This window comes from Equus asinus, chromosome 9 (genome assembly GCF_041296235.1).
Source record: "Equus asinus isolate D_3611 breed Donkey chromosome 9, EquAss-T2T_v2, whole genome shotgun sequence".
In the NCBI taxonomy this organism is placed as follows: domain Eukaryota; kingdom Metazoa; phylum Chordata; class Mammalia; order Perissodactyla; family Equidae; genus Equus; species Equus asinus.
The window spans coordinates 21605249-21626318 of NC_091798.1; the positions used below are offsets into that span (position 1 = coordinate 21605249).

The 21070-nt window shown below is 44.4% G+C and overlaps 1 protein-coding gene and 1 long non-coding RNA gene across 14 annotated transcripts in view; one reads left to right on the forward strand and one right to left on the reverse strand.

Annotated features, from left to right (window-relative positions):
• The window catches only part of ATP10B (ATPase phospholipid transporting 10B (putative)), a 286627-nt gene extending 275043 nt beyond the window's left edge, over nt 1–11584 (forward strand). For 10 of the 13 annotated variants that reach the window (XM_044777708.2, XM_044777711.2, XM_070517124.1 and 7 more), the window contains 2 exons: nt 2842–3029; nt 8084–11584. In XM_044777708.2, the coding sequence (XP_044633643.2) occupies nt 2842–3029; nt 8084–8543 (648 nt within the window). In that variant the 3' untranslated portion in view covers nt 8544–11584. The remainder of the gene's footprint in view (nt 1–2841; nt 3030–8083) is intronic. The other 3 variants (XM_070517126.1, XM_070517127.1, XM_014842747.3) reach the window with 2 other exon arrangements.
• LOC106832150 (uncharacterized) overlaps nt 1–21070 on the reverse strand; it is a 149871-nt gene that overhangs the window by 22715 nt on the left and 106086 nt on the right. The window lies entirely within an intron of this gene.

Genomic DNA, 21070 nt, shown 5'->3' on the forward strand with positions numbered 1-21070 from the left:
CCACTTTCTCAAAGCACTGCATTCATCTGCTTTGAAAGAGGGTAGCTGTTCCTTTCACTCACCATTCAGCATTATTAATCCACCTAAGGCATCTCTAGACCAGGTATCCCGATAGTTACCGGTGATTTCTGGTGCTCTCGGGAAAGGAGTCAGCTGCAAGAATCATTATGAAAGTGCTTGAAGCAGGGGGAGTCTGTTTCTTCCCTGGGTAGAAACCTAACATGAATTTTAATAACTGTGTCACTTTTCACAGTCCCCACGAAAGCAGTGAAAAAATTAGCTAACTGCTTTCTTCTTCAGGAACAGAGTCTAGATTTTTCAGATCACCTTTCCCACTGAAAACAACTAAAAATAAGGAAGAACTTATTTTAAAAAAAGAAAAAAAACACTCCTTAAAAGCATAAAAGAGCTGACAGGATAGTAAAAACAAAAAGCTCTGGGAAAGGGGAATTCTAGAGACACAAGGTGAGCCAGAGCCTCTGTTTTCTTGAGGGTGTTTGCAATCCTGCCCAAAAGGAACTTGGTTTTTGACAGACTTGACTGAGCAAAAAGTTCAGGAATCAAAACCCAGACACCAAAGGTAGGAGTCTAATAAGAGATTACATTAAATTAGGACCCCAAAGGCTATACCACCCAAAAGTGGACCAGCTTGTACACCCTCCCCCACAGGGACTAAAAGGATTGTTCGCATTGTGCTGAACAAAGCAAGGAGAATCAATATAAGGAAGCCGCCCTGGGACACAGACACGTGCTGGCCTCAGACAGGTTTGCAGCCTAGGTTTGCATCACCTGGGTGAGCCAAACTTCGACCTATGAATTCAGTTTAAAATGACTCAGTGGCCAGGGACATTGCAAAATAAACACACACACCCTCTCTAGAGAAAAGTATGTCATCCTAAGGCTCAAATTGTCCCTATGAACTTTTCAAGGGCAATAACCATCACATATTCAAAAATAACCGAGCTCTCAAGGAAACAAGAACCCATTAATGAGGGTCAAAAAAAAATCAGGGGCCAGCGTGGTGATGTAGTGGTTAAGATCACACACTCCACTTGGTGGTCTGGGGTTTCTGGGTTCGGATCCTGAGCCAAACCTACACACCACTCACCAACCCATGCTGTGGTGGCATCCTGCATACAAAATAGAGGAAGACTGGCACAGATGTTAGCTCAGGGATAATCTTCCTCACCAAAAAAAAATATATATATATATATATATATATATATTTCAGGTGTTGATATTATTCAATATAAATTATAGGAAAGCTATGTTTAAAGAAGAATAAGATGTAAAATATCTGCAGGGATTAGCAGACTATACAAAGCAACCCAGTCAATTTGAAAAGAGACCAAATAAGACATTTAGACATTTAAAAAAATACAGTAACTATAATTTAAGTTTCAATGGCTGGCTTAAAAGCAAATTAGACACAGGTGAATGGGAGAGTTAGTGAATTGGCCAAAAGAAATTATCCAGAATATAAAACAGAGGAAAAATTATGGAAGAGATATCAAATACATAGAAGATAGAGTGGTATCTGAAAAGGTCTAATACACGTCTGATCAGAATCTCAGAAGGAAAGGAGAGAGAAAATGAGACAGAGGCAGTATATGAAAAGATAATGACTTGAGAATTTTGCAGAAGCAATGAAAGACATCAATCCACAGACTCAAAAAGTTCTGCAAAACTCTAGAACACTAATGACAAAATAAAAATCAAAAGCAGCCAGGTTTTAAGAGAGAAAGATTTCCTTCTAAGGAACAATAGATAGCGTTGCTAACTTCTCAATTGCAACCACAGAAGCCAGAAGATAGTGGAATGCTAGCTTAAATGTAGTGAAAGAAAATAACTGCCAAATAAGAATTCTACATCCATCAAGAAAATCTGTCAAGAAGGAGAATGAAACAAAGCAGTAGAGAATATATCACCAGCAGACTCCCACTGAAGGAAATGGTAAAGGATATCCTTAGAGCAAAGAGAAAGAAATATCAGATGGAAGGTCCAAGATGCAAGAGAGAATGAAGGCATAGAAAGTGGTAAACATGAAAGTAAATCTTAATGAATACTGACCGTGTTAGACTATAATGACTTATGGGCTTTAAAAAGACGATAGAATTAAAATACACAGTAGCAACAAGATAAGTCAGGAAAAAGGTAGAGAGAGTTAAAGTGCTATAAAGTCCTTGTATAACTCAGGAGGAGGAAAAAGTAGTTATAAACTTTAGACTGTGGTAAGATTGCTTATTATCATTTACTGAGTAATCACTTAAAGAACAGAAATGGAGTGTATAACTTTCAAACTAGTAAAGGGGGAAAATGAAACTAGACAAAATAGTCAATAAGTTTAAAAGAGCACAAGAATGGGGGGGGAAAGAAGCACAAAACAGGCAGGACAAAAGATCAGACAACAGAACCCTTCACTGCTTTGCAAATGAATAAACTACAGCCACATGTGGAAAAAATGCATTCATCACACAAACATAACATTGAGGGGAAAAAAGAAAAATCACACAAAATGTGATTTATCTAACATTTAAAAATGGGCTACAAGGGGAAGCATACATAGGTGGTAAAACTACAAAGGATAACTTGGAAATTATCACAAATCAAGGACGAGACAGAAGATTTAGGAGATCTTGGGGTGTGTGTGTTCAAATTCTGGGGGGTAGCAACATAGACGTTTGCTTTATAAGGAGGCATTAAACTGTATGCTTTTTTGAATTTTTTATATGTGTGTTGCATTTCCAAAAAAAGTTGAAAACAAAGTTAACCAAGCGGAGTGGTTGCACTGCCCCCTAACCTAAATGTTCAACAGCGTTTACTTCTCCTTTCTCTCCACAGACCATTATCCACGGGCTTGTGCTCATAGGCAGCTTCCTGTTGTACTTTGCGGTGTCCCTAGTGTACAATGCCGCCTGCGTCACCTGCAACAGTCCCACCAATCCCTACTGGGTGATGGAAGGCCAGCTCGCAGATCCCACTTTCTACCTCGTCTGCTTTCTCACACCGGTCGTGGCTCTCCTCCCAAGGTTTGAACGTGGGAGCTGTTTTCTTGCTAGAACTACCAATCTCCCCTTAATAAGCCGTGTTCATGATCCTAGATTCAAGAGTTTGCCTCCTACTGGGATCCTTGAGGCTATTGTTTCAAAGATAAGGTGCTAGGACAGAAAGAACAATGAACTAGGAGGCAAATAACATGGACCCTGGTCCCAGGTCAGCCACAGAGTAGCAAGTCACCCAATCTGGCATGGCCTCAGTTGTGACATCTATAAAATGAAAGTAATAATTCCTACCCTCCTGCCTTATAAATGTTGTTGTATCTAAGGAATCATTTTGAAAAGCTCTATGGTCCTATATTTATTAGCCCAGGAATCTCCCACTCAAATGCCTGCAAGGACAGGTAAGCAACTATGGAAAACCAGGTAAAGTACAGACATTGACATTGGGGGAAAGAACTTCTCAGCTTCCCCCTGTCATTGCCACCAGGAAAGATCAAGTCTAGCATTCCAGAGCTTCAGAATTTTCCTGGAAATTCAACTTTTGTATGAAATAGCCAACTTTTTAATATTACTCAAATTTGTTAAAACACACACACACACAACATGTATTAGCCAAATAAATCATTCGTGCCTAGGGACTATTTCTAACATTTCCAGCCTAAACCCTGTACACTTGCCTTTTCCAGAAAGACCACAGCAGCAACAGCAATAATGCCTTGCATTTCCCTGGAGCTCAGTCTTGACACATGCTCTCCTATCGAGCTCCTCATTTTGCTTTTACTAAATCACCTGGAAGTTAGGCAGATCTCTGGTTCCATTCCCACTTGCTTATGGGACAGCTCAAGTCCCAAGAGGGACCAGAATGTGTCCACATGCCCACCACAAATCATAGTGGAGCTAGATTCTCCCAACTCAGACGCCAATGTTCTGTTCTCCAGCCCACACTGTCTAGTCAGAGTAACTGGTGAACTTGATGATCATGCACCCATAGGCAAGACTTAGCCCCTCTCCATCCTCAGGGTCTCACAACCCTGAACATCCAAATTCAGCCACTTTATCATTATAAGCTGTAGCCAACAGGCCATTGCAACATTCTGCCAAACTTTTTCTAATCCAAAATTAGGCAGAGAGCCATCAGTAGATCTTGCTTTGTTTAGTAAGTCTGGCAGCTTGCATACCCTAGTTTGGTCTCCATATCTTCTTCCTAAGCCACCTCAGACCTTGACCTCTGAAGATACCAAGATGATAAATACTATTTAAGTCAGTGAACCCCACAAATGCTGGGTGAGTTCCAAGTACACACTGTGTCCACAGCCTCCCTGCTTGGCCCTTACTGGTCTCTGCTGCCTCATCTCTCCACTCCCTGCCTCCAACTTTGGGCTCCATACCACCAACCTTCTTGCACTTCCCTAAAGGCCCCAGGCCCTCTCACCTCCCTGCCTTTGTTCACACTGTTCCTTCTGTTAGAAATGCCCTTCCCATTACCAACCCTCCTCCTGCTTTGACAAAATTTCAGGCATGCCCAATTCCAGAAGACTTTTGTGTCTTCACCTACCTTCCTTAGGCTGAAACAGGTCCCCTTCCTGCGTGTGTTCCCATCACTTAGGTTGTATGTCTGTCGCTGCCTTTATCCCATTTATTATAAATTGTCTATTTGTGTTGGTCTAACCATTAACTCCTGGAAGTAATGTAGTCTGCTTATCATTATGTAACCAACACCTAGCACAGTTCCTGCCACATAGGCTACACTCAGAGATAAATGAGCAATGGATGCTAAAGAAACAGAAAGATGAATAAAATGGGATCCTTGCTCTCAAGAAGCCTGCAATCCAGCAGACAATTCAGACATAAGTTCGACCTGTATTATGGGTCCTCTCTGTATTCATAGAAGGCCCTGAGAGTGAAGAGTAGGAAGTAATCAAGAATAAGCACAAGCCTCAGAGGACAGATTTCCCACCCAACCCCTTCCTCAGCCCAACCCCTGGGAAGACAGACCCTGGAGAAACCATGAGATTGTGCCCTCATTGGAAAAGGGCTTCAAATACATGGGTTAAATATTTTTGTCCACCCTGTTGGGGTTAAACACGGTTGTGATCATCACTGACCATGGACTGAGCTCCTCTGTTCTGTTTCTTATTTGGAGTATGGAAATAGAAAATTATCAGCCCCATATTCTTTGTCTTACCCTTGGCTAGAAAACACACTTGAAGCCAAAGTCTACCAGCTTGATGAGGATCATTGAAAACTATGAAAAGACTATTGACACTTTTCTTTGAAAAAATAAGCACTCAACATTACAGCTTGTTAAACAGATGAGGGATGAGTTAGGGAACAGTTAGCAAATATTTACTTGCTGGTTACCATAGTGCATAAGTTAAATCTTTGCTTATTCTATATTGAATTTCTGTTCAATTCTGTTTACTAAGAAAGGCGAAGAGATTTCCTCTAATCATGAAAGGACTATTTTAATGGTTCCACATACTGTTGAACTGTAACCTTGGAACAATTAGTGTTTTTTATTGAAATCCACATGACAGAATGTTTGCCACAGAAAACCGTATTTGTTCATTTAAAGTCGTAAGCTGTATTTATCATAATGGAGATTGATTTCACTTACCAAGATTGTGATAATTATCCCACTCACCGTGACCTCACTAATCTTGGTCTAATTAATTCAACCAGTATGAAAGAACTGTACAGATTCTCTTAAACTAGGAACAAGTAAATTATTTTATGGATAAAACAAAAGAACCTAACACAAACTTTAAAAAGAGTGCAGCATCTTAATTAGCTACAACAGAGGCTAACAGTCCTTGGACAACTCTTCCCTCAGCTTCAGTAACTCAACACTCTTGGTTTTCCACCTGCATCTCCTTTGTTTCCTTTGCTGGCCAAAGTCCTCGACATGGTGTATGTCAATCCTTGGTCCTAGGTTCTCCTGTCTTCTAACTTCTGCTCTTTCTACAGACTTAGCAACCACTATTGTGAAGTTAAATATTATTTTTAACAGGTGAATCTCCAATATAAATTCCCAGCCAGATATCTCTTCTGAATTCCAGACACATCTTTCTAGCTACCTAATTATCACCTCCCCTGGGCATGCTAAAAGTCTGAAGAAAGCAGGAGATATCGATAATTTAGTTTACGATTCATCCTCTATACTACTGCCATCCAAGAAACCTGGATTTCTTCCAGAGTCCCTTTCCTCAAAGAGTTACCCACTTTAGATCAAGGCAGACCCGGAGGAGTTATGCTTGATACTGCCCACCACCTCATGCCCATATGGAGCCTATCACCAAGACCTGACAGTTCTATCTGCTACACATTTCTCAAATCCATCTGCTATTTCCATTTCTACAGTCACCACCGTGGATGGGTTATAATCCTTTCATCCTAAATTATTGCAATAGTCTCCTAATGGGTTTTGCCCTAATCCATTATCATTATGTCAAAGTGTCATCATGTCATCTGTTTATAACCCTTCAAGGGCTTCCCACAGCCTTTATAATAAAGCACAAAAACCATAATGTGTCCCACAGTCCTTGGCTGCTCTGTCCCTGCCAACCCCTTCTGTGTCCTATTTCCCCACTCTTGTCCTCACTCTCCACACGTCAGCCGTTGTACCCTGGAGTGGTTCCTACCTCCTCTCTGCCTGGCTACTGCCCACGCATCCCTCAGTCCTCTGCTTTAATGTTTCTTCCTCAGGGAAGGTCTCTCACAACCAGATCAGGTGTTTGACACTCTCATTGCTCCCTCTGCTTCGAACTCTGTTCATGGGCTACATGAGAGCAGGAACCCTGTCTGTCTTGTTCACAGCTTAATCCCTTGGGGCCTGGCCCGTCGTCAGGACTTGACAAGTATTTGTTGAATAAATGAACAGAGAAGGAAAGTGATGGCTTGGGGGAAAGGTTTAAACTGAGAAAATTCCAGTTTCCAGGCAATAAATTAAGTCTTTCCTGAAACACATACATGGCCACCTGTACTGCCTCCCTGGGAGAAATGAGAAAGAATGGGGAAAGTATGTCTGATTTCTTGGGATCTGCTATAGTCTTCAGAAAACCCTTGCCCACTGTGAGGTCACCCTGAAGCTTTTAGACACAGTGGAAGGATGGGAGCCTCTCTGCTTACAAGGCTTAAGAAATAAAAATTCAGAAGAAAAAAGGATCATTTTTGGAAAAGACCTTAGATGTCTTCTGGACCAACTGGATTACTTTTTAGATAAAGAAACTGACACCCAGAAGGGATATGAGTTGCCCACTATCACAAGATGGTGTGTGCTCCCTCCATACATCACTTAATTTTATTCACCTTCTTACTCCCTCTCTTCCTAAACTTGTAACAGTGAAGAGAACCTAGGCACAGATAGAGACTCCCATTCCAGAGTCCACTACAGGCAACATGCATCTTGCATGGGGAGAAGAACTCTGAGTTCCATCAGGGAGCTCTATTAACTTCTTGAAACCTTGGGACACCCATCTCATCATTTGGGGCCTCGGTTTCTTCACCTGGAAAATTGTAATAATAGACTGATGCTGTGAAGTCCATGTGGCCTATTGATTTAAGAAAAGAATATGTATTTAGAAACTACTTAACAATTAAGTTCCACAAAGGGTTGAACATTACAAAGCAAGTAAATTTGGCAAATTAGAATAGCCCAGAAATAGAATGGACTGCCTTGTATGTGATAGATACGAGAAGAGCCCCGGGATCTGGAGAGCTTGGTTCCACCCATAGCTCCATCACTGTGTGGCTCTGGAAAAATCACTGAATCTCTTGGTGCCTCAGTTTCCTCATCTGGACTCAGGGGGAACCAAAAGTACCATGCAGTTGCATGGAATTGTTGGGAGAATAAGATGAGTTAATAACACATACGACACTTAGAGTAGTCCTGGTACATAATAAATGTTAGCCATTATATTCTGTTGTTGAACTCCCCAACAGCAGAGGTGCCCAGGCCTAGATATGATAATCAGCAGTCAGTGCAGCAAAGAGGATCTCGTGCTGGGTGGGGAGTTGGATTCTAAGACCACTTTCAATGAGTCAACACAATAAAATAAAGACAATTTCTGATTTTTTCCCACCAGGTACTTTATCCTGTCTCTACAAGGGACTTATGGGAAGTCTCTGATCTCAAAAGCTCAGAAAATCGACAGACTCCCCATGGACAAAAGAGATGTGGAAATCCAGAGTTGGAGAAGCAGACAGAGGCCTGCCCCTGTCCCTGGGGAGGCTCAGCCCACCCACCATCCAGAGCCACCTGTCTCAGAACAGGGCTTCAGAGCCAGCACCCCAAAGAGCTCTAGGCCTTCCAAGCGGAAGTACAAGGAGAACTGGGTGGTGCATGGGGAGAGATGCAGCAGAGACCACATGAGGGATGACCCATGTTCAGGGGACTCCTCAGCTAAACTCTCATCAGGGGAGCACCTTCTTCTGGGGCCTGGTAGGACAATGGCTTCTGGAGTCTACTCAAGTGGACAGACTGATGCCTACCGGCCCTCAAACAGGGGCAGCCATCGCCGATCCCAGAGTTCGCTGACCATATGAGGAGACTGCAGAAATATGTACAAAGTCAGAGAAGGTCGTCCAGTCGCTGGCCTAATTAACCATTTCCTCTTCATGGAGGAAAGAATGTGCCAGTCTTACTCTTTTCTCCCTACCAGGCTTGACTTCCTTAAAGAAAGTGCCGGCCCTGAGGGGTTTGACAAAAAAGGACTAGAAACCAATTGACCTCTAGTTTTCTCTGCTGCCAACAGCACATCTTGCAAACAGAGTTTTTTTTATAAGGAGGCTATGTTTCTATTGTATTGAATTTTCAAATTTTTTAGCCCAGAAACATTCTTCTGATCCTCTGGATAAGTACAGTCTACAACCAATGCAACTGTGTTGTATGTTTCCAAGATTCCAAGAAGTGTATCGACTCAGGCGATATCTCAGGATATGGAAGTTTCTGGGCTTGTCAAACCATCACCCCACCCCTTGGTGCCAAGAGTTAAAGTTTCAGAAGAGACCCATGCACACAAGTGCTTCATTTCTAGTGTATTGCAGTGATGGCCGTGTTGGGATTAACATCCCTTTCATTCTCAGAAAGTTGGGTCTGCTTTTTGTCTCTAAGCCAAAGAAAACCACATCTGAAGATTAAAACAACTTGAAGCCAGTGCCACAGACACTTCTACGAGTTGTAGGGCCACAGCTAGGGTAAGCAGCGGAAAGAACATAAGCATGCTAAAGGAAACAGGTGCACCAGAAACCCCATGATTTACCACACATCCCATAGTCTGGAGAATCTACCAAGAGGACGTGGGCAGCATTCTTTGTTTAAAGCTATTTATTTTATTTATTTTTAAATAGAAGTACTCCTCCTCATTCAGCTCTCAGGATAGGAAAACTCTAAGATCAGGAGATCTTTGCACATCTGCACCCAGACTAGACCCATATGATAGAGCAACTCTGAGCCCAAACAATGACATGTTTAAGAGTAGGGCCATTGTGAAACCCTATTCATTAAGCTTATGCCAGAATATCACCATCTGGAAGACACTGGCACCTGCCTCTGTTAAATTAGGGAGAGTCAGAGGAAGTCTCACGTCACAGGGAAAGAAGGATTGTATAGACTTCTTATCCCTGGAGGCTGTAAATGCCAAATATATGAAAAAGCTTAAAAGTATTGAAATAGAAGAATGGATGGTAGAATTCTAATAGGCTGTCAGGAGAAGCTAGGTCTACTATAGACAAGGATAGCCCGTCCCTAGTCTTTTAAGGTAAGTCAGGGAGGGCTACTGAAGCCCTCCCCTCCTTATGGTGGTGCCATATATCAGACAAAATCCCTATACATTAGGGATGGGTGCAACAAGTGTGACAAGTCTTTGAGCCTAAGCGATATAGCCACCCCATGAGTTGACTTATCACTTAACTTCTCAGCAAAGATGCCCAAAAAGATCGTAACAATCAAGTTGGCAAATGGCAGACTGAGCTGGTCCTTTGACCATCCTACTGACAAACCTGACCTAGAGGGGCCATTCAGTGCATCGTACTGGAGTCAATACACTGGATCACTTTCGCTGACTCTGCCATATCTTGATGCCAACACTGGCCAGCTGGTGGGTATTTAGGGGAATCCTACAGGAGGTTTGCTGAGGGAGGAGTGGGTAACACATCAGGCGACGCAGTAATGATATGAATTGTCCCAAATGAGGGGATTGAGCCAAAACTTGGATCTCAGGGTCCTCTTTTTCCCCCATACAATTCCTGCCCACTCCCAAAAGCCAGATGAGACGGTAAGGTGTTTCAGAAAAGAACAGAGTAGTGGGAAGAACACTGGCCTCAGGAGATCCGGGTTTGAGTCTTTGCTCCTCCTCTGTACTCTCGAGGAGCCAGGAGCCTTGAAGCAGGATGCCTTACCTGCAAATTAGGTTAGAACTGCCCTACCTCCCACGCTTGGCATAAGGATTAGGTCAAAATACATGGGGGATGTGAAAACCCTTTGAAAGCTGTCACACCCTTGATAATAACAAAGGGGTTTTTATGTCAGAGCTAAGAGGAAATAAAGTGATAGGGAAGTTGAGAAAAATGTACTTACTATACATAAGTATACTATCCTCAAATGCCAAACCATAACCAACATTCTGATGCTGCTCTCTTTCTTGTGCATGACCAACCAACCCAGTTAGCCTGGGATTTTCCAGTTTTAGCACTGAAAGTCCCACATCCTGGGAAACTCCTCAGTCCTGGGACAAATGGTCACCTACTCTTTCCCCTCCCTCTTTGTAAACCAAACCAACTGTGACTGTCCAATGTGCCATCTTAGGGGGAAAGGTTAAAACAACTATTTCCCTGTAACATAATGCTAATGATTGTACTTAATACATTTTTATACTTTTATGACCTTTTACTGATTGACTGGAAATGTGTCACCCTTTGTTAGAAAAATAAATAAACATGGTTTTCCATAGTTGCTGCAGTTCTGAGTACTCTCTCTTCCTTCCATCCTTCTTTGCATTCACTCATTCACATCCATTCACTTATCTAGCCAATCAACTGTTAAGCCCCTACCAGCTAACTGGTGATGTGCTAGAGGCTATGAGGAACACAGTCCTCATCTTAAAGAAGCTCATAGTCTTGTTGGACACATTATCAGGAAGATAATATTTGATCCAACATAAGAGAATGACACAAACCAAAATGGTTGTAAGAATTAGAAGCAGCACACAGTCTCCTCTCTCAGAAACTCCAGCCTGGCTCCTCCCCTCTTCCTGGAAGCCTGACACCAACCTTAAACCCATATTGATTAGGTGCCTCTTTTCATTCACTCATGCAACAAATACCAAGTGAGTACCTGCTGTACACAGCACTGTGGTGGGCAGCAAGGAGAAGAGAGGGAACAAAAGCAGACCCAGCTCCTGCCCTCAAGGATTTACAGTCTAGAAGGGGAGATAGACAATATTCAAGGAAGTCAATAAATGTGCTAATGACACACAACGAAAATAAGCAAGAATGGAGAGGAAGGCAGGGGGTGGTTCCCAGGGTACTAGAGAAGGCCTCTTCACGGAGGAGATGTTTCAGCTGAGACCTTAACCATGAAAACAAGACAGCAGGGAAGGGCCATTCCAGACAGAAAATTAGTATGAAAGCCCTGCAAAAGGAAGAGTTTGGTATAGTCAAAAAAAGATGATCAGTGTGACTAGAACCCAATAAGCAAGAGGAAGTGCCCCATGATGATGTTTCTAGTAACATCTGGACTAGCTTGCTGTGAGCTAGGTGCTCATCTAAGTGCATGTTGTCATGGAACCTCACAGCAACCCTACAAGGTGGGTACTATTATTCTCCCCTATTTCAGTTAGCTGCTGCCACATATCAAACCACCCCCTAAATGTAGTGGATTAACATGACAACTGTTTACGTGCTCATGATGCTGTGAGTGGGCAATTTGGGCTGGGATCTCCCTCCACGTGGTCTCTCATCCTCAAGGACATCAGCTGGCCTTGTCTCATGACAGCAGTGTTCTGAGAATGGAAACAGAATCTGCAAAGTTTCTTGAGACGCAGGCTCAGCACTCCCACATCATCAGTGCCACCACATTCTATTGAAGCAAGTTACAAGGCCAGCTCAGTTTCAAGGGGGTGCGAAAATATACACCTCCTTTAATAGAAGCAGCTCAAAGAAATTTGAGGCCATTTGCAATCTACAACATCCCATTTACAAAAGGAGAAACTGAGGCAGACAGCAGTTACATACACATGGCACAGTCACATAATTAACAAGTAGGGAGGCGACATCCTAACCCCAGGAGTCTGAAACCAGAGGCTATGCTCTTGGCCACAGAGATACAACTGCAAGACAGGGCTAGAGGGGCAGGTAGGAACCAATGACAGAGGGTCTCATCATCTCAACCTTCTCCTCAGAGGCAAGGTGGTGCAGTCATGAGCCAGAATTCCATCCCACCTCTGTCACAGGCTGGCAACATGACCTAGAGAAAGAACCCCCCGTGATCAGCTGAATTGCTCACCCAGACAAAAGCTTAAGTAAGGAAGCTCCTAACACCCTATAGGTGTTACACCCCTTAGAACTCGTGCCTGCACTGCCCTAAATATCTCCCCCTGAGCTGATCACCCAGCTAGAACTTTCCATTCTGCAGAGAGAGGCCCCAGGAGAAATGAATCACACAGGGGCAAATTCTTCCAGGTAATCAGAGAGTAGACCTCCAAGGGAATCTGGGACCCAGGTAGGACTCCACTGATAAGAAGGTGGGGACCATGAACGGGGCAATACCTCGAGCAGGGAGGCCTTTTGAGGGCACTCCAGGAGGAGTGCTGTGAGCCAATACTTCAAGATGCTGCGATGAGGATTCTGGCATTTTCAGACAGGAGCTAAGGCCAGGAGCCTTTTTGTTCAAAGGCGTTCTGGTGCCACCTAGCATCGGTGGAGGAGCTGCTGCACCTGAGGGTTCTTCCTGCAGCCAGAGCAGGGAAAACAGGGCCGAGGGGGAACCAAGCCAGAGTTGGGAAGCCAGATTTCAACACCAGCTCTGCCAGTGGTTTCTGCTGTGACTCTGGACAAATCCTTCACCAGTTTTCAACCTCAAACTGAGGTTCACCTCGGTTTCCCCGAAAGCTCAAGGGGAGAACTGGACTAGTTCTAACATTCTGTGATTCTAAAAGCTGGTTACAGTGTAGGAATGACCTTGGCACACTCGAGGCCTTGTGATTTACTATTTGTGCAGTTGTTTGATTCTCTATCACACACACACACACACACACACACACACACACACACACACACGTGATGGAAGATCCCACAAGGAGGGGACCCTGCGATCTTGTTCTCTGCTGTGTTCCCAGAGCTCAGGACGCGGCAGTGCTCAACAACATTGTGACTATTGCTGCTGAAGACAACTGCAGATGGGAGCTGGTCTCAGAGGGGATATACAAAGGTGGAGGGCGGCAACCCTATCTGGGACGCTAATGACCCCCTAAGCCTTTGTGAGGCCCAGGTTGCCTTTTTCAGATCAGTGGATGTGAAGGAGCTGCAAATGCATAAGGAGGACCTGGGCAGCCACCATTTCCTGCTGTCAGGAGGAGGTGAGAGCTAGGACGCCTCTTTCCCTCTCTCAGGTCATGGTGGGCTCCCTCCAGGTGCTAAAATGAGCAGAAAGAGGAGTTTAATCTCCTATAATCTCCATCAACACCTCCACACCCCCATAAACATAGCTGGTTACTATGTAAAGAAAGCTCCAAGACTAGTTTCCAGTCCCCCTTCCACGTCTGCCACTGCCCCTGAGCCCTCTGCCCATTTTCAGACGGCCACCACCTCTCCCCTGATTCTCGGTCAACGAGAGGGGCCAGCCGCTCACAGGTCAGGCCAGGGGAAAGGTGAACCCAGGCTCCTCAGAGGTCAAGACCACTTGGGAGGTGGCAGTGTCCTCAGAGGCTGACCTCAGACCCCAGTGCAGCAAAGGGGAGGCTGGCTGGCTGACACTTGACTGAACTTGGAGAGAAATGTTTTTTCTACAGTGTCATGAGCCCTTCCTACGCCAGCTAACCTATGTTCCCAAAAGACGAAGTGAAAGATATTCCAGCAGATGACAAAACTCAAGTCAAAAGGTAAGTGGATGAGCCCAGGATCGCCTAGTAATCTAGAATTAGAGCTGAGACTGAAATTGGGGTCTCCTGACACCCCTCAATGGGGGCTCATCAACAATCTCATCAGCCAGAGATTAATTGGCAATCCTTTCCAGAACTGCTTGGACATTAAAAAAAAAGAAGATTAACACAAAAGGGCAAAATAAAAAACATCAGGCCACATGGCAGGTGAGTCAGTGTAGATCTGTTTGACTATGGAATCCTTCCAGAACTCATGTTTGCAAAAGGGCAGCCCAAGAGTGAAGGGTGGGGCTATACCAGGAAGAACTCACCTCTGAGAGTTCTCTTCTCCTGTCTGCAGAGGCAGAACTGAAATCTGAAGCCCTAGCAACTGCTGCTGCTGAGCCTCTAATCCTGCCTTTAAAACAATCCACCTTTTTCCCCACGAAAAAAAATATCTATAAACCTTTGTCTCTTTTACTGGATGCAACAGACAAAAGTGTGAAAGGAAGCATGCATCTGCTCTCCCCATTTAAAACAGACTGGTGTGCTGGACAATGAGAGTTCTCTTTCAGGAGGACAAGAACCCTGGACAGCCAAACGTCTGCTGGGCTAGCTCTAGTCACGCCTGCCTCTTTTTAAAGAGCACGGAACCAGAGAGGGGATGTGAACTTGCCAGAGGTTGAGAATCACCTCTGCTACCCTCAATTGCCCCATGAGCCTGCCCCCAGTGGCCAGAGGAGTGTGATTTACAAGGTCGTTCCATGTTGAAAATGGAACCTCTGGGGTACCCACACTCGATGCTTTTACAAAAAGGACCCGCTGTTGCCCTCCCAAGTAGGACCTCATATCACCCTCTGGCCCTGCCATCAATCGATTGGCTCAGGATAACCAGAGGACGTCATTCAGGCCATGGTCTTAATGACGTAAGGTAAGATCCCATCTTTGTAACTCATCTATTTTAACAGCAGTTTGGGGCACTTCATCCCAAAGAAGAAGAAATAGGTATGGGAGTCCTTCAGGCGGGGTGGCAGGCCAGAGTGGGGAGAAAGACACCTTGGGCCAGAAGACCCTTTCTTTATAAGACCCTTGCTTAGCCCTTTGGAAGTGATGGCCTACACATCAGGTGGCTTTTGTACAACAGGACAAACGAGGAATATCTCCCCTTCTTTTGTTCCCTGCAAATTCTAATGTGTTTTTCCATTTGGCTTCCTTGTCCCCTTTTATAGATGAGAAAACTGAGGCTCGATACCTTTCCCAAAGTATGTGGCTGAGAGCCAAGATTCAACCCCAAGCCACCCAACTTCAGGGCCCAAAATGTTAACCATTAGGCTACACTCCTTCCACAGTGGAGTGAAAAGAGCCCTGACTGAATTTAGGGTCAGGAGATCTGGAAAATCTGCAAATTTCTTATTGTGAGTCTTTTCTTCCCCTCTCATTCTTCTCCATGTGTAAACTGAAGGGGTTGGCCTGGAGACTTCTAAGGCCTTCAAATTTTTCTGAATTCATGATCCTCATCTGTAAGAACACACACTGAGTTCCCTCCTAAATACCCTTGAGGCTTCCACTCTAGCTATCAATGAGACCTTTTTTTTTTTTGAGTAGATGTGTAAGAAACCAAATTGATCAGCTCTTGAAAAAGATAATGAAAGCCACTAGTAAGTCAACCGAAAACCTGCTGACTGGCTAAGCATTAGCAAATCACAAATATTGCTTGCGGATGGGGACAGGAAGAGTAAGCAGATAGTAGGAAAGGAATTTGAAGGATATTAAGATAACACGGAAAGGAAATAAGCAAGAGCTATGAGCTCTATTTGTGCCCCAGCTCCTGAACCAGGTGTACACTGAATCTCCATCACCTGACTCCGAGCCACCTCCTAGGCTCAGAGCCCAAGCTTGAGGGAAACTAACTGCTTGCTATTCTGAGCATATTTTATACTTTCCAACCTCTGTGCCTTTGGTCGAGCCATCTCGTCTACCTAGAATACCTGCTCAAAGCCCAAATCTCAAACTCAAAACTCTAAAGAGCACTTCTTCCACAAAGCTATCCCTAGTCACTGAACTCCCAAAGCTCTTTGCACACCACATATGGAACTCAGTGCAGACTCACTGATACTTACTCATGTCTTTCTTTTTTTCGGATCATTCCTGCTAGAATGTCTGAGCCTGAAGTCACAGGTCATGAATGATTGGACTTTAGGTCATCCTAGGACTAGAAGCAAGTCTTGGCCAATGATAGTAGCAGACTGGCTCATAAGAATCTTCTCTCATCTAGTCCTGAGCAGAAATCCAGGAGAAGAGGTGGGCAGAGACATTTCCTCTGCTTCATTCATACCAGGAGTTCTGTCTTGGCCTCCCTTTCATCTCTTCCTCATAGGCAAAGACCAGAGGATGATCCAATGGTCAAAGTTCCAGGAAAATCGGTGGTTCTTGAGGGCCTCTGTCTTAACAGGGCTCCAGAAACTTTCTGGGCTTCAATTTCTCTTGCATTTCCTCCTTCCATGAGATCAGCCAGCACAACTAGGCTGAGACTCATCATAGGAGGAAGGCCAATCTCACTTTTGCTCCCTTTTCTGGCTTCCACTTTGGGCCACTGGCCTCAGTTATAAATAAATTCTCTTTGTTCCCATTCTGCCAATGTTCCTGTGGTACCAGTCTGGGGAGAAGGGAGTAGGCAAATGGGGAAGTGGAGACCCAGAGAAGGGAAAAGTGATCGTCTATGTGGGATGCAGACATTCCCAAGTTCTATGTCCATGATGCTACCAAACTCCATTAAATTTCAATTGGTATTTTTATCCCCATTTTATAGGTAAGCAAACTGAGGCTCAGAAAAGTTAAGTAGGGTACTCAAAGATGCGCTGTTAATAAGATGCAGAACCAGTATGCCAAACCCAGATCAGATTCCCAGCCCCCTGTAATTAACAATCAGGGCAGCCTGGTCTTTGGGAAGCAGCAGAGCATGTGATTTTCTAGAACAGTCCTGTCTCATGAACTCCCTCAGGGTCTCAAGTTGCACCTCCAGCTACTTATACTTTCCGGCCTCCTTTCCACCCTGCTTCTCCACAGGCACATCCTCCAAACACTGACACAGAGCCTAAGAGAAGGCTCAGCACCCTGGAAGATATGTTGACACTGGCCCTGCTCTAATTACAGCTCCAACAGCCTACACTGTGCCTAGCAGACACATCATACCAGGAGCACATTAGTTTCTGCCCCAGGTGGCTCCCACCATGGGCATGCTCACAGGGGCTCTGTGTGAACCCCTGATGTGGGAGGAATGCACCCAGCCCTGCCTCTCTTCTTATTTTTAATTAGAAGTTCCATTAAAACCACTACAGCAATGAGGCACACACCAGGCAGCATACTTCAGGACAATTAGCACACTCCTCGGGTGGCTAAAACAGCCTCGGCCCTGGTCTGGGCTGACATAATTGCACCAAAACATACAGCCTACCAGGAGGCTCCTGTTTCAAGTGGAAAGAAACAATTAGTCACACAATCTATTGGGCATTAGATCTGTAGGAAATTGTTCAGTATATATAATTTAAAAGTTTGCCAGGGGTTGAGATCCATGGAAATTATCGCTTGTGTATGGCTCAGTATGTCCACGAGCAAACCTCCATCCTTGCCCACCCCACCCCCATGTTATTAATACTGTTTGTGCATAGAGACGCCAACTGCGTAAAGGGACGGGTTGTAATTACGTGTCTGGATCACTGTAGATGTGCGCATTCTATTTCTGGAATGTGGGAAATAATCAGTGGGGCAAAGAAATTATGAACCCCCAACTACCTCATTGCCACTTTCCGAATCCCCAAGCCACTGATTAAAACCTGCCCCAAAGATAGCTCTGGGCCGTGTCATCCTGGTGATTCTGAGCAGCAAATAAAAAGAACAAATTGGAAGACCAGAAAGACCTCTCTGAACACCAGCAGAGCTGCAGAAAACCACCCGAGGCTCCCCGGCCTCGGTTTGAAGCCCCACTCTTGGATTCCACATGCAGAAGTGACACGTCTGCGTTGGCTCATCCCTCTCCAGCTCTCATTGCTGAACCATTGCACCTTCCACAGGCCAGCAGTGCCACGATAATTAATATTCAACTGGCATTTCCACTGCACGTTCAAAGCCTGTTCTTTCAGCCTTCTCAAATCCAATTCAGACCAAAGTAATCCTTGCCCTTGCATTCTGGTTTGGGCGGCACTGATTGTTAGGATTGCAGATTATGGTTTATCAGCATTTATTGAACAGCAAAGGACCTGCACCAGAACGTTTGTCACTAGGTCTCTGACTCCCAAGAAGAAATTAACAAGCCAGCAGGACACAAATACTGGGCAGGAAGGAGGCTGTTTCAGGGAGAATTATTATTTATGAGTTTGCATACAAAACTATGGATGGAGTAGAGGGTTGCGAGGCATTGAAACAAGGGACAGTCAGGCTAATAGGAGGCAGCCAGTGTTTGATCACTTACTTTCAAGTCTCCACAATCACTCTTCAGGCTTCATTCTTTGTGGATCTTGAAAAAGAAGTAAAGTGGAAAGACACCTTGATTCAAATCCTGGACTAATCCACTACATGACCTTGTGCAAATTACTTTCCCTCTCCAGGACTCAGCCCCTCATGTTCAAGACCAGAGTTAAATGGGGTCAGGGGTGTTGAATCCCTTTCTGTTGAACCTCCATCCCCTGCGTGGGGATGAACAGGTTCCTTCCCCACATTCCCCAGAGCAGCTCTCATCCTACGTGTTTCCCATACAAGGCTTTCCCCCAAGATTTTGTTTAAGGAAAATTCTTTTTAATCTGTAGAAACAAGTTTGAAGCCACTAGATGATCTCTAAAATCCTTCATAGCTTCATAGCTCAAGAGTCTATGAAGAAGTAGAAGTGAAATGGTAGAAGGACCCCACCAAGCAAGTGGAGAAGCAGCCACATCAGTATGTTTTGAAGGGCCAAAGAGATACATGAGAGAGACAGAAGAAAGAAACAGATTAACGTGGAATCCCCGCAAAGCAGAGAACACACCTAGAAATGATAATAATGACTGTAGATATATAAACACAGGGGTCTAAAAACTATGACTTTGAGGGATGTTTAGGCCTTCTTTAATAACTCATATAGCTCAGCAATAATGGCAGATTTCCTAGGCAGATGGAAGGCCCCCTGGTCCAGGCTGATAGGTCCAGATTGATAAGACTTTCTGCCCCACTCTCCTTGAATGGATGCATTGCTCACCCATGCAAGCTTTGACAATAGGGAAGGTATCAGCTCCTTGGATGAAAGTCTTCTAAAGACAAATTCTGAAACCTAAGAGAAATCTCCCTAGGTCTTCCAAGATGAAATCCAATGACTCTGGTTAATGAAAGCCAGACAAACCCAAATAACCAAAGATGACAGAGTTAACTTTTGAAACATGGAACGTCAGGCCAACTTCCATTTAAACATAGTGGATTGACTACACGTTTCTCTCTCCTGTCTCCTAAAATCCCACTAGAATATGAGTTAAGGGAGTAGAAAGGTATAAATCCTCAAGAACAAAGAGAAAAGGAAAGAAATAGAAGCAAAAAAGAAGTGGACAAAACTTAGGAAAAAAGAAAAGAAATGAAAGCGTGGTAACTGATTTAGATTTCAGCCTTCTTCTCTCTGCAAAGGACATGCAGGCTGAGAAACCAAGACGAATCCAGGCAGCTCCTGCCAGCAGACCTCAGAAAGGCTCTGGAATCAGAGGAACCAGGTAACGCTGAAAAGAGCGGCCAAGGAGTAGGGCTGAAAACAAGGAGTGGAAAGCCTGAAACCACTCTCCTCTCCTCAAGGGTGCAGGCAGGAGATTGCCACTCCTCAAGCCAGCGGGGAGGTTTCCTCTCTGGAGAGGATGAAACAAAACCTCTGCAAGAGGGAAAATCAGGAGAGCCCAGGCAGAAAGCGAGGCCCTCCCTGAACAAAAAGTTAGACCCTCAGCTCCTAGAACGCTGGCCCCAAGACCCCCGAGGCCCCTCCCAAGCAGATCGGATAATTCTATTTCAGAAAGCTGACTAGCCCAAGAGAAGATTTTCAATTACTACCATCAAAAGAGGGTAGGCAGAGCAACAATCGGAAAGTCCACTGTCTTCAAGGCTCTCTCTCTCTCTCTGTCCAGCCCTAGAAAGTCACAGCCCAGCATCCTTATATTTGGAATTCACCACACCACCATTAGCTGAACTCCATCCACCTCACTCCCACTGGAACATGGTGAATAGAAGCTTCAATGTAATCTACCCTGATTCGTAAGGGGAAAAATGAAATCAGTAACATACCTTATTATGGCAGGTTTTGCTGAGTGAAGATGTGCAAGCACAGGGTGAGCATGACATAGCTCAGAGAGAGAGAGCAAAGTCTTTTTTAATATTGGACATTTGTGATAAAAAAAGAAAGGATGCAAAAGGTGTCTTACAAGGAAGAACTCCTCTAAGGAGAAGGAGGAGAGGTATAAAGGGAGTCCATAGGAGATTTTGCCCTATCATGTATAAGGTAGGCCCCTCTTCTAATCGCCCCGCACAATCTTCAGTTAAATGTCACTTCTTGGGGACACTCTTCAGAGCTGTATCTACTTGGGAGATGGATCAGACTTCCAAATCCTACTTCAAAGCAGCATCAGGAGAGAACAGAGGCCGCCACACCCAAATTATTCAATTATTTGTCTGCATTCCACTAATACGTCTTGGTGGAGAATTGCTCATTTTAAAAATGGTCAAAAGACCCCACCCCCAAATGAAACCACCTGCCAATAAGCCCCAAGGAAACACGAGTGTCTTCATATGCGACGTATTTTTGTTCTCTGTGGCATTCTCTGAGGAGAAAATTCTACCTCCTCCCTTGCATTTTAAATTAAGGATGCACAAGTGATTTCTCATTTTCCTAAACGAGAGCCTTTTGACCCTACGTCCCTTAGAGAGGGCCGTAGGCAAAGTAGCTTGCTTGGCGCCAGCACAGCCACTTCTCCAGAAGGCCTTCAAAGGAAAGGCTCA